The 18,615-nt window shown below is 49.3% G+C and overlaps 1 protein-coding gene across 1 annotated transcript in view; it reads right to left on the bottom strand.

Annotated features, from left to right (window-relative positions):
- Positions 1-2,078: 2,078 nt before the first annotated feature.
- The window catches only part of Vipr2 (vasoactive intestinal peptide receptor 2), a 79,676-nt gene continuing 63,139 nt past the window's right edge, over positions 2,079-18,615 (bottom strand). Inside the window, exons 6-13 of the mRNA XM_004672028.3 lie at positions 15,329-15,470; positions 11,085-11,235; positions 10,038-10,098; positions 8,367-8,436; positions 7,832-7,923; positions 4,911-5,040; positions 4,806-4,847; positions 2,079-3,906 (exon numbers count right to left, since the gene is read on the bottom strand). Of these exons, the coding sequence (XP_004672085.1) occupies positions 3,733-3,906; positions 4,806-4,847; positions 4,911-5,040; positions 7,832-7,923; positions 8,367-8,436; positions 10,038-10,098; positions 11,085-11,235; positions 15,329-15,470 (862 nt within the window). The 3' untranslated portion in view covers positions 2,079-3,732. The remainder of the gene's footprint in view (positions 3,907-4,805; positions 4,848-4,910; positions 5,041-7,831; positions 7,924-8,366; positions 8,437-10,037; positions 10,099-11,084; positions 11,236-15,328; positions 15,471-18,615) is intronic.

Raw genomic sequence — 18,615 nt, 5'->3', positions numbered from 1 at the left:
AACAACTTTCTGTAAAAACAAGACGTTCACTGGTGCTCACAATTAGAGACAAGCACACCGCAGGGGCCCCTTGCTGGACATCTCAAGGAAGAAATGAAAGTACCAGTGGGGCCGAGTCTACCGACTGTTCCGTGTCTCTCAAGGTGAAAGCAGAGTGGCCTGTTGCTATGCTCAGATGACCTGCCCAGAGCTAAGGGTGCTCCATCTCACCTTTCGCCCACAGCAGAATACCCGGATACCTGGGTAAACAATACAGGTGAAGCAAGCATTTCACAGCGAATTGATTCAGATGTTAAGCAGTGCCTCTCCTTTGGTGTACAGACATTTCCGTGAGGGGTGCACTGGTGATTCCAGACACTTCGGAGGCTGAAGCAGGGGAATGGAGATTCCCAGGCTAGCAGGACCTTGTCCTACAAAAGACGATAGAAAGCGTGGTTCTGTGTGTTCAGACAGGAAAGACTTCTGTAGTGGTTTGACTGGAAAAAGCTGGTTGCGAATCTCTGTGAGACGTGACCTAATTTCCACATGTAAACAAAGTCTACGTGACAGAAAAGTCCTGGGACCAGTATCCACAGATCACAACAGCTACCACTGCAGTTTTTGGAGGAGGTCAGTGCATTTCAAATTTGTAAAGAAGTTTCATTTATTTGCATATGTGTATATGTATATGACTGCCAGGGCCTCTTAGTTCTGAAACAAATGCCAGATACTTTCCCCAGTTTCTTGCATCTGACTTATGCGGGCTGCTTGGGAAGTGAACCTAAGCCCGCACGCTTTGCAAGCACGTGCCTTTAACTGCTGAGCTATCTTCCCAGCCCTCCAATTCAAGTTTTAGAACTCTCACGCAAAAATTCTATGAGCTGAAAAGCTGATTAAAAGTTGCTGCTTTCGGCGAGAAATAAATTTGCACGGATGAAAGAGGGGCTTCCACAAAGAGCGTCCCAGTTGCCTCAGCAAGGCTAACTCCCCTTGATCCATCTGCACAGTTATCCTGCCTTGGACACCCAAGCACCTCCAGGGAGACAGGGGAGCTGCTATGTGGGAGGGCTCTGCAGAGCCCTCTCCTCTCTTCCTGTCTGCTGCGTTCTTAGGAATTCATCAGCACCTCGATGTTGGGCTTGATGCTCAGTAGTACGATGTTCCTCCGAGCAGCTGTGTGATGCATGTGGGATAGAAACATTTAATCTGCCTGCTGCATGTATGTGCTAAAGGTCAGTGCACACCAGCACACAGAGACAAGCACAGGCACAGAAACACACTTCAGCACATGGAGTTGCATTCACAGGCATACCAATGTGAACAGCCCCAAGCACACATTGGCATGTGTTTCTGCATGTATTTTCAAGCATACATACATGTGACCATGCGCCATCCTCCTCCCACAGATGCTCTGGGCTGTTCTGTTGCAGGGCTAGGTTCTATAGGCATTTACAAGAACACAGTATGCACACACCTGCACACACTTCTCCAAGCACACAGACTTATGCCAGCGTTCCCCCTTCCCCACACACTCTGCACTGCTCTGTTTGAGAGGACAGGGCTGAGGGAGTGTTAGGACTGCTGTGCAGGGATGGTTCGATGTGCTGGGGGTGTCTCCAGGGCTACTGCTCATACCTCTGCCACCTCAGACCCATCTTTTTGTGTGAGGGCGTGAGGGAAGGATCAGCGATGGTTTGGAGGGAGGTGTCTGTCCCAGTTCAGGACAGGCCTGTGCTTCTCTCCTGGCTGTAACAGCACACAGCTGTGTTCCAGGGTTCCAGCATCTCTCTGAGCACACTCTCACTCATGTAAGATCAACACAGATTTATTGTAGTATATACACAGCTCAGTCTCAGCCTGTGGTGGTTTGTCCATTTCTATACACTTACAACATGTAAGGTCATACTGACCATGTGGAACCACACCTCTGCTGCTGGTCAGTTCCACTAGTGAGAAGGGACTCCCTTACCAAGAAGACCAGGCCTAACTATGTTCAGCTTTAGCATACGCTGGACCAAGACAACCGCATCCCCATGCAACCTAGATGCCCCACCTGTGACCAATGACAGCCTGGAGACCGATGGCTACCTGTGCCCACAGGTCCTCCACACCCAAGCAGGGCTATTTCATGCTGCTCACACATGATCACTGACAGACAATTTCAGATACAAAAAAAATCTTTGTTTCCTCAAAACCGCTTGACAGAGTGGTGAATCAGGATTCCAGTACCCACCTTTCTTTTGCTGTGACCCACTGTCACTGTGGACAGGCCTGCCGTGTCTGGCTTTGACTGTATTACCCACTATCTTGCCCTTGGGCCTTGTCACCTCAGGTTAGATGTTTTCTTGGTCCTCTGAGAAGTCCACCCACTGCCACTCCAGACAAATGGGGGCTTCTCCAGAGATGGCAGGGACAGAAGGACAGAGGTAGTTCTTCCCTACAAGGCAATTCAGATGGCCAGAGATTGCAAAAAGGAAGTTTGGCCAGCAGGTCTGAGCTTGTCCCTAGACATTCACTGCTTTTATTTCCAGGGACCTGGGTACAGAGTCTTCACCTTTGCTGTCTCTTGGTCCTGAAACCTCTGGATCTAACACAGATGTCAATATCATTGGCATTCATGCTGGCCAGGGTCTACACAGCACTCAAGTCATAGGAAAAGTACTTTGCAAGCCTTACTCTGGGGCGGGGACAGGGGGACAAGTGATATAAAATATGCTTCTAATATCAGGTCCAACAGCTTCAGACCTGTACTGGGCTGGGCAGCAGCCTTCAGGGACTCTGGGTTCTGCAGGGACCGTGCCCACCTCCCACTCCCTCAGCTGCTTCTGCGGCCATGGACAGAGATTCTCCCCCCAGATCTGCCTGCCAATGTCTGCATATAAAGTATAAAAAATGAGGATGCTATTGACAAGTGTTAGATAGAATTATATGTCATTTTATATTTTGACAAAATAATTTTTCATTTAAACAATTAACTTTAAGATATTATTGTCAATAAAAAGAGAACAGGCTTCCTATTTCCCAGAAGATATCCCAGGGCCATGTGGCCATTCACCAGGGCTGGTAGCATGGAAGTCAGCACGGGGCGTATCCTCCTATGGTCCCCAACTGTCCCAAGAGGTTACTGAGTTCTTTACTGGGACACTGGACTATGAACACCATCCCTGGATTGTTTCTGGTCATGGCCCAGGGAGTGGCCAGGCTCAAGGAGACAGTGCCATAGGGCAGGCCACAGGGAGCAGGAAAGCCCCCGGGAGGGCAGCAGCTCTCGGCTGTGTGCCACGGATGAAGAAGGACTGTCACAGACGCTCTAGTCTCTCCGACACCCTAGATCCGTCTGTCTGTATGCTGTGCCAGAGCTACTGACATGGGTCGGGCTCCACGGGGTGGTTATGTCTAGTCTAGTTTGGGGCCTGGTTCCCTTCAAGAAGGGTCAACAGGGAAATGAGAAACCATGTCCCACTCTTCAGAGAAGGCTATGTCACAGTACTAGGTTTTGATGTTTGGGGCCTCCTGACTTAATTTCTTTGAAAGTGGACTCACCTACATGGCTGACTCACACTTTACAGAAGATGGTCTTTAAATCCGGATTCTAATGATAATAATATTTCAGTCAAGTTACATACTGTGAAATCAGGGTAAGGACCAATGCTAACCCAATAGGGAACCCCACACTGGGGCAATAGGAAGCCAGCAAATCTAAACCCATGTGCCCAACCCCGCAGCACAGTCTGTTCTGTATGAGGGACACAGCTAGATGACGGAAGTCTCTGTTTGCAAGAAGGACTGGGCTCGGGAGCCGCGGTGTATCTGCAGGGCGCTCTCTGAGCCATTCCGCGACATGGACCAGCTATGCAGCCGATAGTCCCGGCTCCCAGGCTGGGTCAAGCACAGGCCTCGCCACCTTCTTTTCAGCTCACACTGCACCTGAGGGAAGGGTATCAGTGCATGGTCAGTTTGGAGTACAGGATCTCACGTGCACTCAGCAGAGACAATTCAGCTATCTGGGGACTCATGTACCCTCTGCGGAAATGCGTTTGTGGGTTTAGCTGCCGTACGGTGAGTGCTGGCGCATTTTCGGGAGGAATCTGACCACAGCTGCGGGACTGGTGTTTGGCCCGCCTCTGCTACTACCTCCTAGGCAGGAAGTTTTGCCCTCATGAGGATGCCGGGAGGGGACGGCAAAGAACAAAACACCGAGTGAGTCTTAGAAGCTGGACAGGCTACACTGCTGTGGATCAGGACTCGGAACTGTGGGGAAGGCTGCAGGGAAGATGGACCGGGCATGGGCTGCATCCCACCCTAGGTATAGACCCTGGCGCCACAAGCTTCTTTTCCCTCTGAGCATTCTGATTGAAGAAGGTGTTGGAAAGTTACATTGAGATCAGCCCTACAAAAGCCTTCCTTACTGGCTGGAGGGCCCGGTTACTGGGCAGAGGATGCACAGGACAGCAGTACCTGGGGGTGGGCAGAATCCGTGCACTGAATGCCACAGGAGAGACAGGTCATATCATTTAAGGAAAACTGGTCCCTCACTTTACTTTGGGACAAAATTATGCATCTCCCGATGAGGCCCAGCCCTACCAAGGATCTAGATCCCTGCACTTACAGCCTTGGGTTGGGGACTAAGAGACGGACATGAAGGGGACACTGTGTGAAAGGAGGAGGTCTAGAAGAATAGAAGCCACTCCACGGTGGGGGTTCCGGGGAAGAAGCTTTGGCTTTGCTTGTGTGGGGTCCTCTGAGGTAGAAGCTGGCATTGAGACTGAGCCCAGCGGGGGCCCCTGACCTGACATCTGCCGAGCTCCCGTTCACGAAGCGCTCACCTCACTGTTCAGGAAGCAGTACAGCACCGCCACGACCAGACCCTGGAAGGAGACAGCGTGTCAGAGCCGCTCACCGCTCGAAGCGCCGCAGCGCCCCGCACCTACCTGAAAGGAGCCGACACACAGCTCAAAGAGGATCTGGTACGTGGAGGAGATGCCGATGGGGAAGGCAGCAAACACCATGTAGTGCACGCCAAACAGTGGGATGAGCAGCAGCGTGGATTTGGCAAGCCTCCTGGCAGAAGGAGAGGAACATGACGGGTGGTACCCCCACATGCAGCCACTGGGGGTTTCAGAGGCTGAGGAAGTCACGGGCGTGGGACACACACAGGCATTTATTCTTCCCGGGCCCAGCAGCCCCCCTTTGCACTGTACACATTTTGTAAATGTGATCATGTGACTTTGCTCATGAGGAAAAAGCTCTTATAGTGTGTCTTGTGGGCTCCACTAACTACTCCTGGCTTTCATGGGACTTGCTGTTGTTTGTCACCGCTGGAACAGGTAGGTATATCAGCCCCTAACAGAAACACTCCGATGTCAGATTGGAAGGTGGGGCTCAGCTGTGGCTCAGTGGCAAAGCAGGCCTCCAATGTGCAGGGCTCTGGGTTCCATCCCCAGCACTGGGGCAGAGGTAGGACAAGGTGACCCCATCAGAACACAGAGCCTCCTTTGGTGAGCTAGGTACCCTGAATCCTTTAGAATTGGAGAATGTACTGCCTGATGAACCTTGGATCTATCACGCAGCAAGAAACTTCCTGGATCAAAAAGCTGTTTTCTGCTCGTTGCAGAGTTGCTGAAAACAGCACATCCATCCTCGTTCTTCCTGCCTCTGCTTGAGCTCTTCTCACCTTCCACCTGAGTCGTTTTTGCCAAAGCTTCTTACATTTACACCGAGTTGGAATTACCTGGAGGCCTTGTGATAGTGCTGATTCCAGGTCCTAGGAAGATTCTAGAATAGCTGGGCTACAACCCGAGAATCTGAATTTCTATCTTGTTCACAGTGTGATGTCTGGGAACGCACTTTGAGAACCACTGCCATCAGTCTGTGGCTCTAATGGCACTCACTGGAATCACTGGGCGATACCGACGCCCATGAACCTTAGTCATCATCCTATAGTACCAGCCCCTCTTCTGGGACCAGGGTCTAGCTTAACATCCCCAGACAACTCCAGCTACGCAGGAGTGAGAGGTCACCTGAGGGGCCACCTGGAAAGCAGACAACCTCGTGGGAGCATTCTGCTAGCTGCTGAGTAAGCATCACTCAGCCCTAGGACAGCCCCATCACTGGGGACACAAATGGGGAGGGATCCCTCCTGGTTTGTGTCCTACCTGCTCCTTTCTCCACGGCCCAGCTCTTAGGAAAACACTAGCTTCACTAATGCATTTTCGAGGCTTCAAGTCCCCACTCAGCAAGGGGTACAAGTTCTCACCATGTGTCTCCCCCAACATGTTGCTTCGCACAGCACACCATGTCCCGTGAGGTGCACAAAGGGGAAGATTTCCCCTCCAATACACAGGAAACATGCATGGAAGCCTGGTCTTCTCTGCAATGGGAATGGCCTTCACTGGCTGCTGCTCTTCTGATGCCCAGTGAATGTGCACTCTCAATGCTCTGAGCCTAGATCCTTCAGCTTCAGCATCTTGCCTGGGGGCAGGTGGACACTGCCAGGCTGTTGGGCGCTGGGCCTTTAGCTGAGGTCATGGAGAACCTGCCAGGCCCTCCTGTAAGCACTGCCTACCCCTCTGTCCCTAGGGAAGAGCTATGGGCAAGACAGGCTCTAGCCCTGTGCCATGACACGGGCAAAGCACAGCACTCCGCCCTTCTCACCACCCTGGAAAAGCAGACTCCATTACCCCACACAATGTTGTTTCCAAAACGAAAGCATCCATTTCAAGACCTTCTTAATGAACACTCCCCAGGAACCCAGGGAGAAAGGCAGTACGGACACTAAACGAGATTTGCAGAAAATCCAAATTCAATTGAAAGGCGACCAAGAATGACTTCCCCCTGATTCCTAGGGGGGCAGGCAGGGGACACTAGCTGCCAGCAGTTTCTGCTAGACAGCATGTGGGGAGCCCACACTTTGTTACCGTCAGCCTGACAGGTCTCTTCTCCACGGCGGGCCACAGAAACATTTTGAATTTTATGCATGACAAATACATGTAAGACTTACATGTCCACCAATCCCTTTCAGGATTCTTCTAGACCAGACACGGGATGCCTTTCAAGTACTAACTCAATTGGTCCTCAGACGTGAAGGGCAAATGCCAATTCTATTTTACAGGGAGTAGTCAGAACGGGGCATGATGACTTTATTCTCTGCCAGACAAGACTCAGCCACAGCTCAGGCCCCTTTTGGCTTGATGCGGCCGCTGGGTTAGCACATACATATATACACCCTGTGGTTCTTGGAGGCCAGGAGGCCAGGCAGTAGCTCCGACCTGGCTGTGAGGTGGTGGCCTGTTTTTCGTTGGCATAGCTCTGTTTGAGTCCAGTCTCCTGAGCTGCACCAACCATCTCAATACTAAGCCTGTGTTTTACACCCGACTTATGCTTCTTTTGCGAATTATGGGTACAAGGTTATAAACCCTTGTAGATTTTTGGATTCCCTGGATCACCATTTCTGATTCCTACCCTGTGCCCCTCACTTGGCACATATGACACATGGCCAGTTTGTTGGGTCGTTATTAAGACAGGGCTAGGCACAAAGTTCCAGCAATGGCGTGTGGCCCAGCTTCAGAGTGTGGTGGGGAATACAGGATTAACAAGAAGAACAATGTGTAGCCAAAGTGAGAGGGCAGCCGTGATACTGGAGCAGGGCCACGCACCCACGTAGCACCCTATTGTACTCGGTCAGCTTGTTTGGACCCTCTGAGTTTCAGGCTCATGGGAACTGGACATCAGCATCAGCCAAACCTGTGGCTACTGGGATTCCTTGAGGAACTTCTGCACCTATGCAGTTCTGGTCTTTGTTCTCCAGCACCAGGCTGTGTTCATTGCCCACCCTAGACAAGCAGATACTCACTTGTACTGGGACTGGTCATTGCCACCGACATCTGGGGATGTGAGCTTCTGCAGTAATATCCTGATAATGCTCACGAAGAGGACAAAGTTGATCTGCACAGAGACAACACAGGACTAACCTGATCTGCTGCAGGGGTGGACTTGTGGGGTATCTGTGAGCTCATCTCCCTCTTCTCTGTTTGTGGGGGGGGGGAGTCACTACCAACACCAAGCACTGGGTCTGTCCGCCACACCACAGCACTGAATTGCCTATCACTGCACAAGGCTGTGATGGCTAGAGTAGATGGCAGTGTGAAATGGACAAATGCCATACCCTTTAGTCCTAGAATCCCACTGACCACCCTTTAGGCCCCCTCCATCCCTGGGATCTGCCTTGAAGGCAACAATAGATCCTACTGAAGAGAGGCCAAAGGGCTTCCATGCTTAGTAGCTATGTAACGACAGGGCAGAGTAGATACTCTTCACAGACGGTGGCCATGCTTGGTGACTGTGCAACAGCAGAGCAGAGTAGGCTTTCTTCACAGGGAGCTACTTACTACAATAGAAACTAGGATGGGCATCCGAATGACCCACCAGGGGACGCTGTGGTCGTTTGTGTCCCAGCACCTGTCAGAGAGATGAAACTCAGGTCAACTGACTCCACTCACAAACCAGGTACAGAACTGTTCAGCTGAGAGCTGACCTCTCACACGGAGCTTGCAGAACCAACCTACTTGCTACACTGGATTCACATTGCCCCTCTCTGCCTGACTCAGCTTGCTCAGCCTGCTCTCAACTCCATGGCTCTGCATGTAGAGTAAAGCTGTTGAGAGTCTGCTAATGGGGAGGTGGGAACAAACATAGCCCCAGGACCAGTCTCAAATTAAAAACCCCGAACCCAGGGTTTTAACTTGAGATTTGCATGCTTACTCTGCTTGACTCATGAGAAAGGATGTTTTTCTTCTGAAGAAGCATTTTCCCTAATGTTTTATGTCTGTATTTTAAATGAGAAATTAAAATACAGTGCCTTTGGTGGGCTGGAAAGATGGCTCAGCAGTTAAGGAGCTTGCTTGAACAGCCTGATGACCTGGGTTCAATTCCTTAGTACCCATGTAAAGCTAGATATACAAAGTGGTGCGTGCATCTGGAGTTCATTGGCGAGAGGCCATGCACACCTATTCTCTTTCTCTCTGTCTCTATCCCTTTGTCTTTCTCTGCTTATAAATAAATCAGTAAATAATGCCTTTGGAGCAACTGAGGTGGAACCTTCTAGGGGTAGTTCTGGATTTCCAGCGGGAGGGCTGTCTTCAGCAAGAGTATGCTTGGGCATGGCTTCCATGTTACCTTTATCCACAGCCCACACCGGATGCTCTCAGCCAGGGAAGACACCACATCCCTGGTCCTGGAACCCAGCTGGTTTGGTAACGTGATGTAGGGTGTTGGGTTGGCCTGAGGGCTCAAATTTGTTGTTCATTCACTTGAGAGCCCATGTGACAGGGGGAGCCTTTCAGCAGACACACTTCAGCTGCTAGCTCTACTGACCTGAAAGTGACTGGGCCAACATACCCGGCTGAGGAGGAACTGCCAGGGCAGTTCCCCTAGTTGTGAGTGTGCAAAGTCACAAACTAAAGAGACGGATCACTTTTGCCCATATATTCATGGAGCAGTCCATTGTGCAATGGACAAGTGATATGCGGGAATCTTTTATGAGGCACATTCAGGCTGGAGATACCCAAGTATATATTTGGAGCTAGGGTCTGGTTCTTTGTGGTATCACTGCTGCTCAGCTGAAGTTCTCGAGAAAGAAGAGCTGCTCACAGGGGTCACCCATCTGGCCACACAGCCTGACCTAAATACTTTACTACAGCCCACATATTTGCACCATGCTTCACTTTTTTTTTTTAATGGAATCTGAGGAGCCACGTAAAATATAACCCATCTCTGACTGGTTTGCCCCAATCAGCTAATTGCAGGCCTGGCTTGATTCCCACCTCTCACATGAACCTTCCTCCAAATACCACATTCTCCAATGTGTCCAGCCTCGGACTACTTAGGTCTTCCACTCATTGGTTGTTACATGCTGTTTGAGTGTGTCTCAGCTATCTCTAACAAATATAAGCTCCCAGTCACTCGACACTAGTGTGGGACCATGTAGCCGAGAGCTTAATTTTCACAACTTGCAGACTCAGACCTTATTTCACAGGCTAGGATGTGCACGTGGTACTCACCCCGTATCCTCTAAAGAGAGGCGGGCTGCTGTCCACGCACCTATGCAGATGCTGGGGATGCCTGTGGAGAAACACTCATCAGATTAGCCCATGTTCATCAATAATGAGTAGCACCCGAACAAGTTCTGGGCTCAGGAGAAAAGTTCCCAGCCAAAGGACCACATGGAAGCACTTGCTTAACGCCTTCATAAATACAAACACATTGACATACTTTCATAGGCAGTAACGACAAGTGTACTAGAAAGCTGCGAATCTGGCCAGGACTGTCTACGCGAGACAGGAAGGCAATGTCTGCGGTCATCACCTCTGTAATGCCCCTCCCAATGGCAAGATGGCTACCATGCCTTCCCCCTTTCTTTTGAAGGTAGCAGATGTTTATCTGCATCTGTGTTAAAGCTGTTCCATCTGTCACTTGGAAAGAGAAGTGCTAGAGGAAGAAAGGTGAGAAAATAAGATCTTGCTTGGGTATGAGTGGATAAGGGGTTCACAGCAGCTCAGGAAGCTTAGCAGATGTATACTTCAAACACCATCAAAACGGGAGACAACCGAGAGGAAGGTGGAAGCGCTAAGCCGGGTGAGAGCTATGCACAATCAAGTTCCTACACGGGGCATAAAGCCAACCGCTGCCTGTTGTTCTTGTTCACAGGGTCATTGCTCAATCCCATCTGCCCTTCTTGCTCTGGGCAGAGATGGGTTCCTAGTAGCGGGTGGGCATGCCATCAGCCCACTCCTCTGGCCCTCTCCTTCCTGATTGTCCTCTGTTGGTGTGAGCTGGCTGGGAAGAAGAGGAATAAGCCACTTTGCTACTTGTTAGCAGCTAAATTTGATTTGGGGTAAAGGGACTAGGAATGAGGGACCAGGAATGGGGTCTCCAGCATTTTAAACTAGATCTGAGGTTACCAGAAACATTCAGGTGTTGCCTATAGGAATACCCAGTCTACCCAAGGCGATTCTGAGGTGTATTTCTGGAGCATCGGTGTTCCAAAAACGTCGGCACACTGCCATCCAGGAGGGACGGGAGTTAGGATGTGGAGAGGGAGCTCTTACCCCATCCGATGAGAAGGTAGGCCAGGAAGCATCTGCTGGGGGGGAAGATGGCCACCAGGAGGGTGTGCAAGTAGATACCCTCCACCAAGAGCCAGTAAAAGTTCGCCATGATGCAGTACTGGAAAAATACCAGACTGAGCTTGCAGCCAACCTGGAACCAGAGACAGCAAGAGAGCGTGGCCCTTGTAAGAATAGTTATGGCAGGCAGAGCTGCTCTGTGTTTAGATAAGGAGTAATGTATGGTCACAGTGCCAACTTGGAGGGCTGTTAATATACTGGCCTGGCTGAGGCCAAGAACGTGTTATGTTGAGGTGGAGCCCTTTGTATACACAATGCCAGGGGCCATCTTCAGGCAGCCGGAGACTCCTTGAGATAAATGCTGGCAGAAAGGGGAATAGAAATGCCCTCTTGAGATAACTGCTGGCTGTCTTCCTGGATACCCAGCTATGACACACCTCTTTGCGCTCATTATACCTTCCTGCTCCCATCATCCTTGGATCTCTGACATGTCCTCTGTATGTCCTTCTCCCACTGTCCACTCAGACTCTCTCCCTCCCCAGAATACACAGGGTAGGAAGAGGGCACTTGCTGACTAGAAGTCAGATGGTGTATCATATGTGCAAGAGGAACCTGCATGAGGACAGGCCAGGGCACCTGGAAGCTTTCAGTGACCTGATCTGGGGTGAGGGGAGGCAGACTCTGCCTATCACACCTCAGTCCCCACATCTGAAGGATGGATAAGCATGGGAAAAGGACTTAGAAACTGCAGCCAATTGTCCCTCAACAGCACTTGAGTGAAAAGCAGTTTGGGAAGAGAAAAAAAAAAAAAAAAAAAGGCCAAAGCTAGGTTCCTAGAGTTACTTTTAATTTCTGAAAACCTTGTAAGTTAATACGTCATTTCGAAATGCCTGGCAAGAACAATCAACTTGCTCAGTTTCTCTTTCTGTTCTCATTTTTCATCTTGAATTAATTTCACAAAATTGACTGGGGTGAAGCTCCGCACGGCCCTGGCAGCTGGAAGGGTCACTGTGTTTTCCATAAGTATACAAAAATGTGCCCCCATGTGCGTTTAGGAATAGGCACTCATGTGCATACGTAGAGCCATCCCGCAAAGGCCTATCTCTACATACAAATATCTCCACATTCCATGCATTCCAACGCGTGCTCTATACGTGTGGATGTATACATCTGTACCGCTACAGACATGAACACGGAGTTGAAAGCGCCTGTGTGGTCCTGCACTTGTCCCGGTCACACCAGCATCTTATGACCTTAAATTGCTCTACCTACTTTTTCTCCAGTGTAGAGCAAGGTGCAGAAAAACCTGTTTCTAGGAATAGCCCGACACTAGCCACTGCCCCTCACTAGAAAGTTCTCGCCTACGCCCTGGGAATACAACATGACGGAAAGCACCTCAGCAACCCAACCGTGAGAACAGGAAAGTGACGTCTGCAAATCTGTGATTTTTCACCATGCGTTGGAATAGTGTGTGAAATACATAAAGTTGTAAAATCTTTGGGACTGTATCTTATTTTTATTGATTTTTTTTTAATTAGGTTTTTTGAGGTAGGGTCTTGCTCTAGCCCAGGCTGACCTGGAATTCACTATGCAGTCTCAGGCGGGCCTGGAACTCACAGTGATCCTACCTCTGTCTCCTGAGTGCTGGGATTAAAGGCATGCACCACCATGCCTGGCTTCATTCAGTTTTTTCAAAAACATTGTTATTTATTTATTTATTTAGGAAAGAAAGAAAGAGAGAGTGAGAGAGAGGCAGATAGTGAGAGAAAGAATAGGCATGCCAGGGCCTCCAGCCACTGCAAACAAACTCCAGACACACGCACCACCTGTTCGTCTGGTTTACGTGGGTACTGGAGGATAGAACTTAGTCCTTAGGCTTTCCAGGCAAGCGCCTAACTGCTAAGTTATCACTCTAGCTCTTCTTTCAGTTTTTGGTAAGGGCTCCCCTCCTTAAAATTCAAAATAAGTAAATTCCAGGTGAGTTAAAGACATAAATGAGCAAAACTGGAGATAAACATTTCTTTATCAAGACAGGAAGCCTGAAACAGAGGCCTAGGAAGCATGGGAGCCTGTTCTGGCTTCATCTTCCCCAGCAGTTGCCTTCAGAATACATGACATGGGGTTCCCTTAGGACTTGTTGCTGCCTTGAGTGGCCAGTGTGAGGACAGCTGGGAGGAGACTTGACAAGGCCAGGCAAGGATCCTGACAGCCCAGATGCCTCTGTGCTTTTATGTCTGGCGCACATGTCCACATATGTATACGTGTGTTAGTTTTGCACACGTGTATGTTTGCCCACGTGTTCTGCAAGTGCGTTTGTGTGCATGCATGCGTTTTTGGCAAATGCATGTGGGCTCTGTCCCTTACTACTCTTTGCTCAGTTCTTTCCTTCTGACTCCACTCTGATGTGGGCTGTTTTCAACACACCCACTGTGAGGCCGTCCCTGTGGGCCCCCGGCTCAGCTTCCCGCCTGGATCATCAATCTTTTCTCAGCCCCTTGGTCACCGAACAGTGGCCAGGTAGAAGCTTGGATTTGGCCAAGTGGCTGCCTGGACTTGCTTAGGACTTTGGTGTACCCACTTAGGCAGGTAGGAAGCCAGGCTGAGTAAGTCTGGGCTGAGGCTTCTGGGAATCTGCAGAGCAGACTAGGAATCTGCTCTGGCTTCTAGTGAGAATGAACTGATCTGCTGATATGGGCTGCCTGGCTCTTTACGTAGGTTCTGGGATTGAACCCAGCTCATGCTTGCAAGGCTGAGCTTTCTTCCCAGCCTTCAGCCTTTTCAGATAGTCGCTTCTTTCCTCTCCCTTCTAACCTCCCTGCTGTGCCATGCCCTTTCCCCTCTTAGCTCTTACTTCCCCTTTCTATCATCTTCTTGGTCAGGATTAAAGGTACATGTGTTTCAGGGGCCCAGCTGGGCTCTCGGCTCGCCAGAGAGCAGCTTCAGGGCTACCATTCTTCTCACTTTTCACCTCCCTGGTGCTTGCCGGGGTGGATTAGAGACTGACTGAGCAAGAGGGTGGGCCTGTGGCTGGATCCTCGTGCCTTGGGAAAACTGCAATATTTCCTCAGCCCAGTCTCCTCCTTTGAGATGAATGATAACTGCTGATTCAAAGGTGAAAAAGCATTTACTAACAGGGCAGGGAAATAGCCCAGTAACAGAAGAAACTCAGCATGCATCAAGGGACATGTCCGGTACGGGAGATGGTTACGGAGGGGCGCTGCTCTACCCCAGGCTGTTTTAGAGTGTCTGCTACCCCTGCTCTGTCCCTCCATGTGAGGGGTTCAGGTCTTAAGCAGTAAGACAGCTGAGGACTGGTTGTTCCAGATAGAGCTGGGTATGGCGGTCTGGGGGACACTTTCTTAAAAGCTAAGGAAAGAAAGCTTTGTAAGGCACTTCTGAGACCACTGCAAAGAGATCTTCCGACTGTCCCTTGGTATCATGCTGTCATGCATGTGGGGAGACCCTGGTCTCAGAACAGCAGCTCTAGGAACTCCAATGTTTGCCTCGTGGCTAGATTTGCCAGGTGAGGGATCTTGCTTCTTACTGTGCATCCTGGCTCCTTGGGCCCCACCGTTGTCAACCCTGAGGCTGGAACCTCACTCAGATCAAGAGAGACGCACTAGATTCCATACATGAGTTTTATGCACAAGCAGAGAAAACTGCACATGTAGGAACCACTAAACACACACCTGTCCAATCCAGCTGGTTAGGTTGGTAATGAATCACCACTACTAACCCTTCAAACAGAGCCAAGGGCAGCCAGCTCCACTGCTCTGCGGAAACTATTCCCTGAGACTGTTTGCCCCGTCCGGCGAGTGCCTGCTGGACTCTCCATGGGCACTGCATGACATTTATTCACTGGGTCCATTGATTTCCTTCAGCAAAGTGCATAGGAGGATTACACTCAGCATCTGAGTGACCAGGACACGTAACATGTGCTTATGTATGTCTAGACTTCTTACGTGCTGCCTTCATCTCACTGAGGGTCTGCCAGGGTTGGGGCTCAGAGACCTTTAACTTCTCAGTGCCTGGTAGTGGCGTGACGTCACCCACCCTTCCTTGTACCCCCCCCATCTCAGCTGCTGACTCAGACTTGCTCCCAGCCTCTGTCCATTACTCAGGCCTGAACAGGACTGCATGCAAGCACTGCCCCTTTGTTATAGAGGAAGGAAGTTGGTGGGTGTTCCACACCCCATCCCTGAGTCTTTCCTTGGGGACAGCCTTACCCAGGAGGCTGCCTGGTCAGGGCAGCGCAGTGTGCCCGAGCTGGAATACAGCACGCTGTCTTTCACCAGCACTGAGATGGCTCTCAGCATGAAGGAGAGGAAGAGGTTGAGGTGGATGTAGTTCCTGGTGCAGTGTAGCTTCCTGGAGGGGCAGAGGGAGAGTGTCAGACGGTGACGTTCTGGATGCCATAATAGTCACTATGTGGCTTAATCTGAGGGGTTTCCTTTTATGAAGTTAACTGTTATCATTGCATATTTTGGTTGCTTCTAGTTTTGCATTATGGTAAATATTTTTTCCACATAAATGCCTCCTTATATCTGAGACTATTTCGTTAGGTATAAATGTTATAAATGTTTCGTTAGGATAAATGTATAAAACTACATAAGAATCTCCTTGGGCCTGGAGATGGGGATGTCTCTGCCTCTGGCATTTTCTATCTGGCTCCAGTACTCGCCAGCATACCCACGTGAGACCATCCCATCTTCTGCCCTTTCCTGCTGTGACCTTCAGCCTCCGTGTTCTGATGCTACTACAGGGCAGCAGACCTCGTCTGCTCCTCAGGTGATTAAAATACACTTGGCCTCAAAGACTCTGTTTTTTTAAAAGTTATTTATTTATTTGCAAGCAGAGGGGTGGTGAAGAAGAAGCATGGGCATGCTGGCTTTTTAAGTGGGTACTGGGGAATCGAACCTGGGCCATTAGGCTTTGCAGGTAAGTTCCCTAACTATAAAGCCATCTCTCCAGCCCCCAGAAGCTCTGATCTTAATTGATGTATAACTTCATTAAATGGGAAGCTGCCTTCTGTAAAGTCGACTTTTTGCCTCTCATGCCAACGTCCAAGGATGGTTTGCCCCATGTCCCAGGCTGTCTTGGGCAAGGACTTGCCCTTGTCTCCCTGTCTCTTTATGCACGTAACTGTCACTCATCCTTCTCCCTTTCCCAAGCATCCCTATTGGATTTGATAAGAAGTTTCTAGAAGTCATCTGAAACCAGAACTAAAATCCTGTTGTGGCTGGAACGTGAAGTGGCCTCCACAGGCTCACGGGTTTGAGCACCTGGTACCCAGCGAGTGGTGCTTCTGGGGACTCTTGTAGAGCCTTTAGGAAATGAGCCATTTTGGGTGGACCTTGAGGTTTTATAGCCCAGCTTCCTGTTACCCATTGGCTTCCTGCTTCTTTCTGGGTGACATGTAGTGAGTTGGCTTGCCAGTCTTCTCCATGATAGACTGTATACCCCTGGAACTGTAAGCCAACACATCCTTTTCTTGCTTAAGCGGTTTCTGGCCAGGTATTTGTTCACAGCAACAAAAAAAAATAACTAATTTAAATCCCAACAAAAGAGCCAAGTGATAATGGTAGAGTTAGGATCCTAGGGCCATCCCTCCCAAGAATCCCTGAAAACCTGGAAAAGCATCCAGCTGGAGCTCTAGAACACAGTCCGGAGTGTGAGAGGAGGACACTTCATGTCAGGCTGGTGGCGGCCCTGCCCACGCCCAGCGCTGTGCTATCCTAGAAACCATAGCCCTTGGCCTGCAACGGAATCCTCTGATCGCAGAAGACTTACACAAAACCAAGGACTTGTGTTTGTTTTGACTTCTAGACTTCTTGGAAACCTGGTAAGTCTTTTAGAGTTCACTTAGCCTGAGCGGAACCTACAATGAAAACCAAAAGGATCCAAGCTACATCCTCAGACCAGTGTTTATAGTTGAAGTAAATGACATAAAATCTAGAGCCTGATAAGAAAGGTTCAGGAGTAAGGATCCTTGGGGAACTAGGGCACAGTCAAGCTTCCACACATACAGAGGAACCCCGGAGCCTACATGCATGGTTAGGACAGGAAGCATACTCAAAAAGTTCTGTCACCTTTGGCAATCTTTAAGCTCAACACAGTAGGAAGTACAGGCTATGGTAGAGTTGTGAACTGCCTGGCCAAGCATTGGAGGAGTGTTCTCAATACAGCCCACCTGTAAAGGATGGAGTATGTATTTTTTTTTCTTTTCTTCCTGTTTTTATACGTTGGCTCTAGGTATTTGTGGAAATCTCTATCAAACAAGTAGGTGACTGCTAACTAAAGATGTATAGGCTTAAGAGATCAACAAGGACACCATGATCTCTACCAAATAGTTATAAAAAGTCAGTAAGCAAACAACTACAAGCTGGGCCTGGTGGCACAGTCTTGAAATTTCAATTATTTTAGGAGGCTGAGACAGGAGGATTGCAAGTTCAAGGCCTGCCTGGCATACAGAATGAGTTCAAGGTCAGCTTGAGTAAGTTAGGGAGACCCCACCTCAAAATAAAAGTTTGAAAAAGGGCTGGAGGGCTGGGGAGATGGGGCAGTGGATAAAGTGCTTACAAGAAAGTGTGAGTACCTGAGTTTTGATCCCCAGAACCCACGCAGACCAGGTGCTGTGGCAGTGCTTGTGGTGCTGAGGGAGGGGGATAGAGAAACTCCTGGAAGCTTGTGGGCCAGCTAACCGGACCAATGAAGCAGGAGACAAGGAGAGAACCCCTCACAAAAGGTGGAAGGTGAGGACCAAGACTCAAATTTGTCCTCTGAACTGCACACATACACCGTGGCACACATGCACATGCACTCAACCTCCACCTGGACACGAATGCACATACGTAGACACACATACCCCATAAAGGCTATCGTTTAGTGGTAGTACTAATTGCCTAACATTTGTGAGCTCCTGGGTTCAGTTCCTGGCACTACAAAAATAAAATAAAGCCGGGCGTGGTGGCGCACGCCTTTAATCCCAGCACTCGGGAGGCAGAGGTAGGAGGATCACCGTGAGTTCAAGGCCACCCTGAGACTACAGAGTTAATTCCAGGTCAGCCTGGACCAGAGTGAGACCCTACCTCAAAAAACCAAAAAAAAAAAAAATAAAAAATAAAAAAAAATAAAAATAAAATAAAACACAACTACCACCTATAGAGAAGAATAGCCAATCTTAGAGAGGAGAGCACTTGGTTTCCAAAGTGGTCTTATAATATTAAAATGCCCAATTTTGACAGGACTATGAAGTATGAAAAGAAACAAGAAAGTCTGCTCTATACTAGGACAAAGAAAAGAAAGGAATAAAAACTGTCCTGTAAGAGTCACATGAGCTTACTAAGAAGAGGTTCTAAATCAACTGTCTTGAATATGCTCAAAGCTGGGAGAAATCAGAATAATCCTTCAATAAACAGAATTTCAATAAAGAGATGGAATTTCAGAAACTAACCCAAAATTCTGGAGTTGAAATATACAGCTGACATGAAAAATTACTAGAGGAGGCTGAAGC

This window comes from Jaculus jaculus, chromosome 10, assembly GCF_020740685.1.
Source record: "Jaculus jaculus isolate mJacJac1 chromosome 10, mJacJac1.mat.Y.cur, whole genome shotgun sequence".
In the NCBI taxonomy this organism is placed as follows: Eukaryota; Metazoa; Chordata; class Mammalia; order Rodentia; family Dipodidae; genus Jaculus; species Jaculus jaculus.
This window is presented reverse-complemented; position numbering and strand designations above follow the sequence as displayed.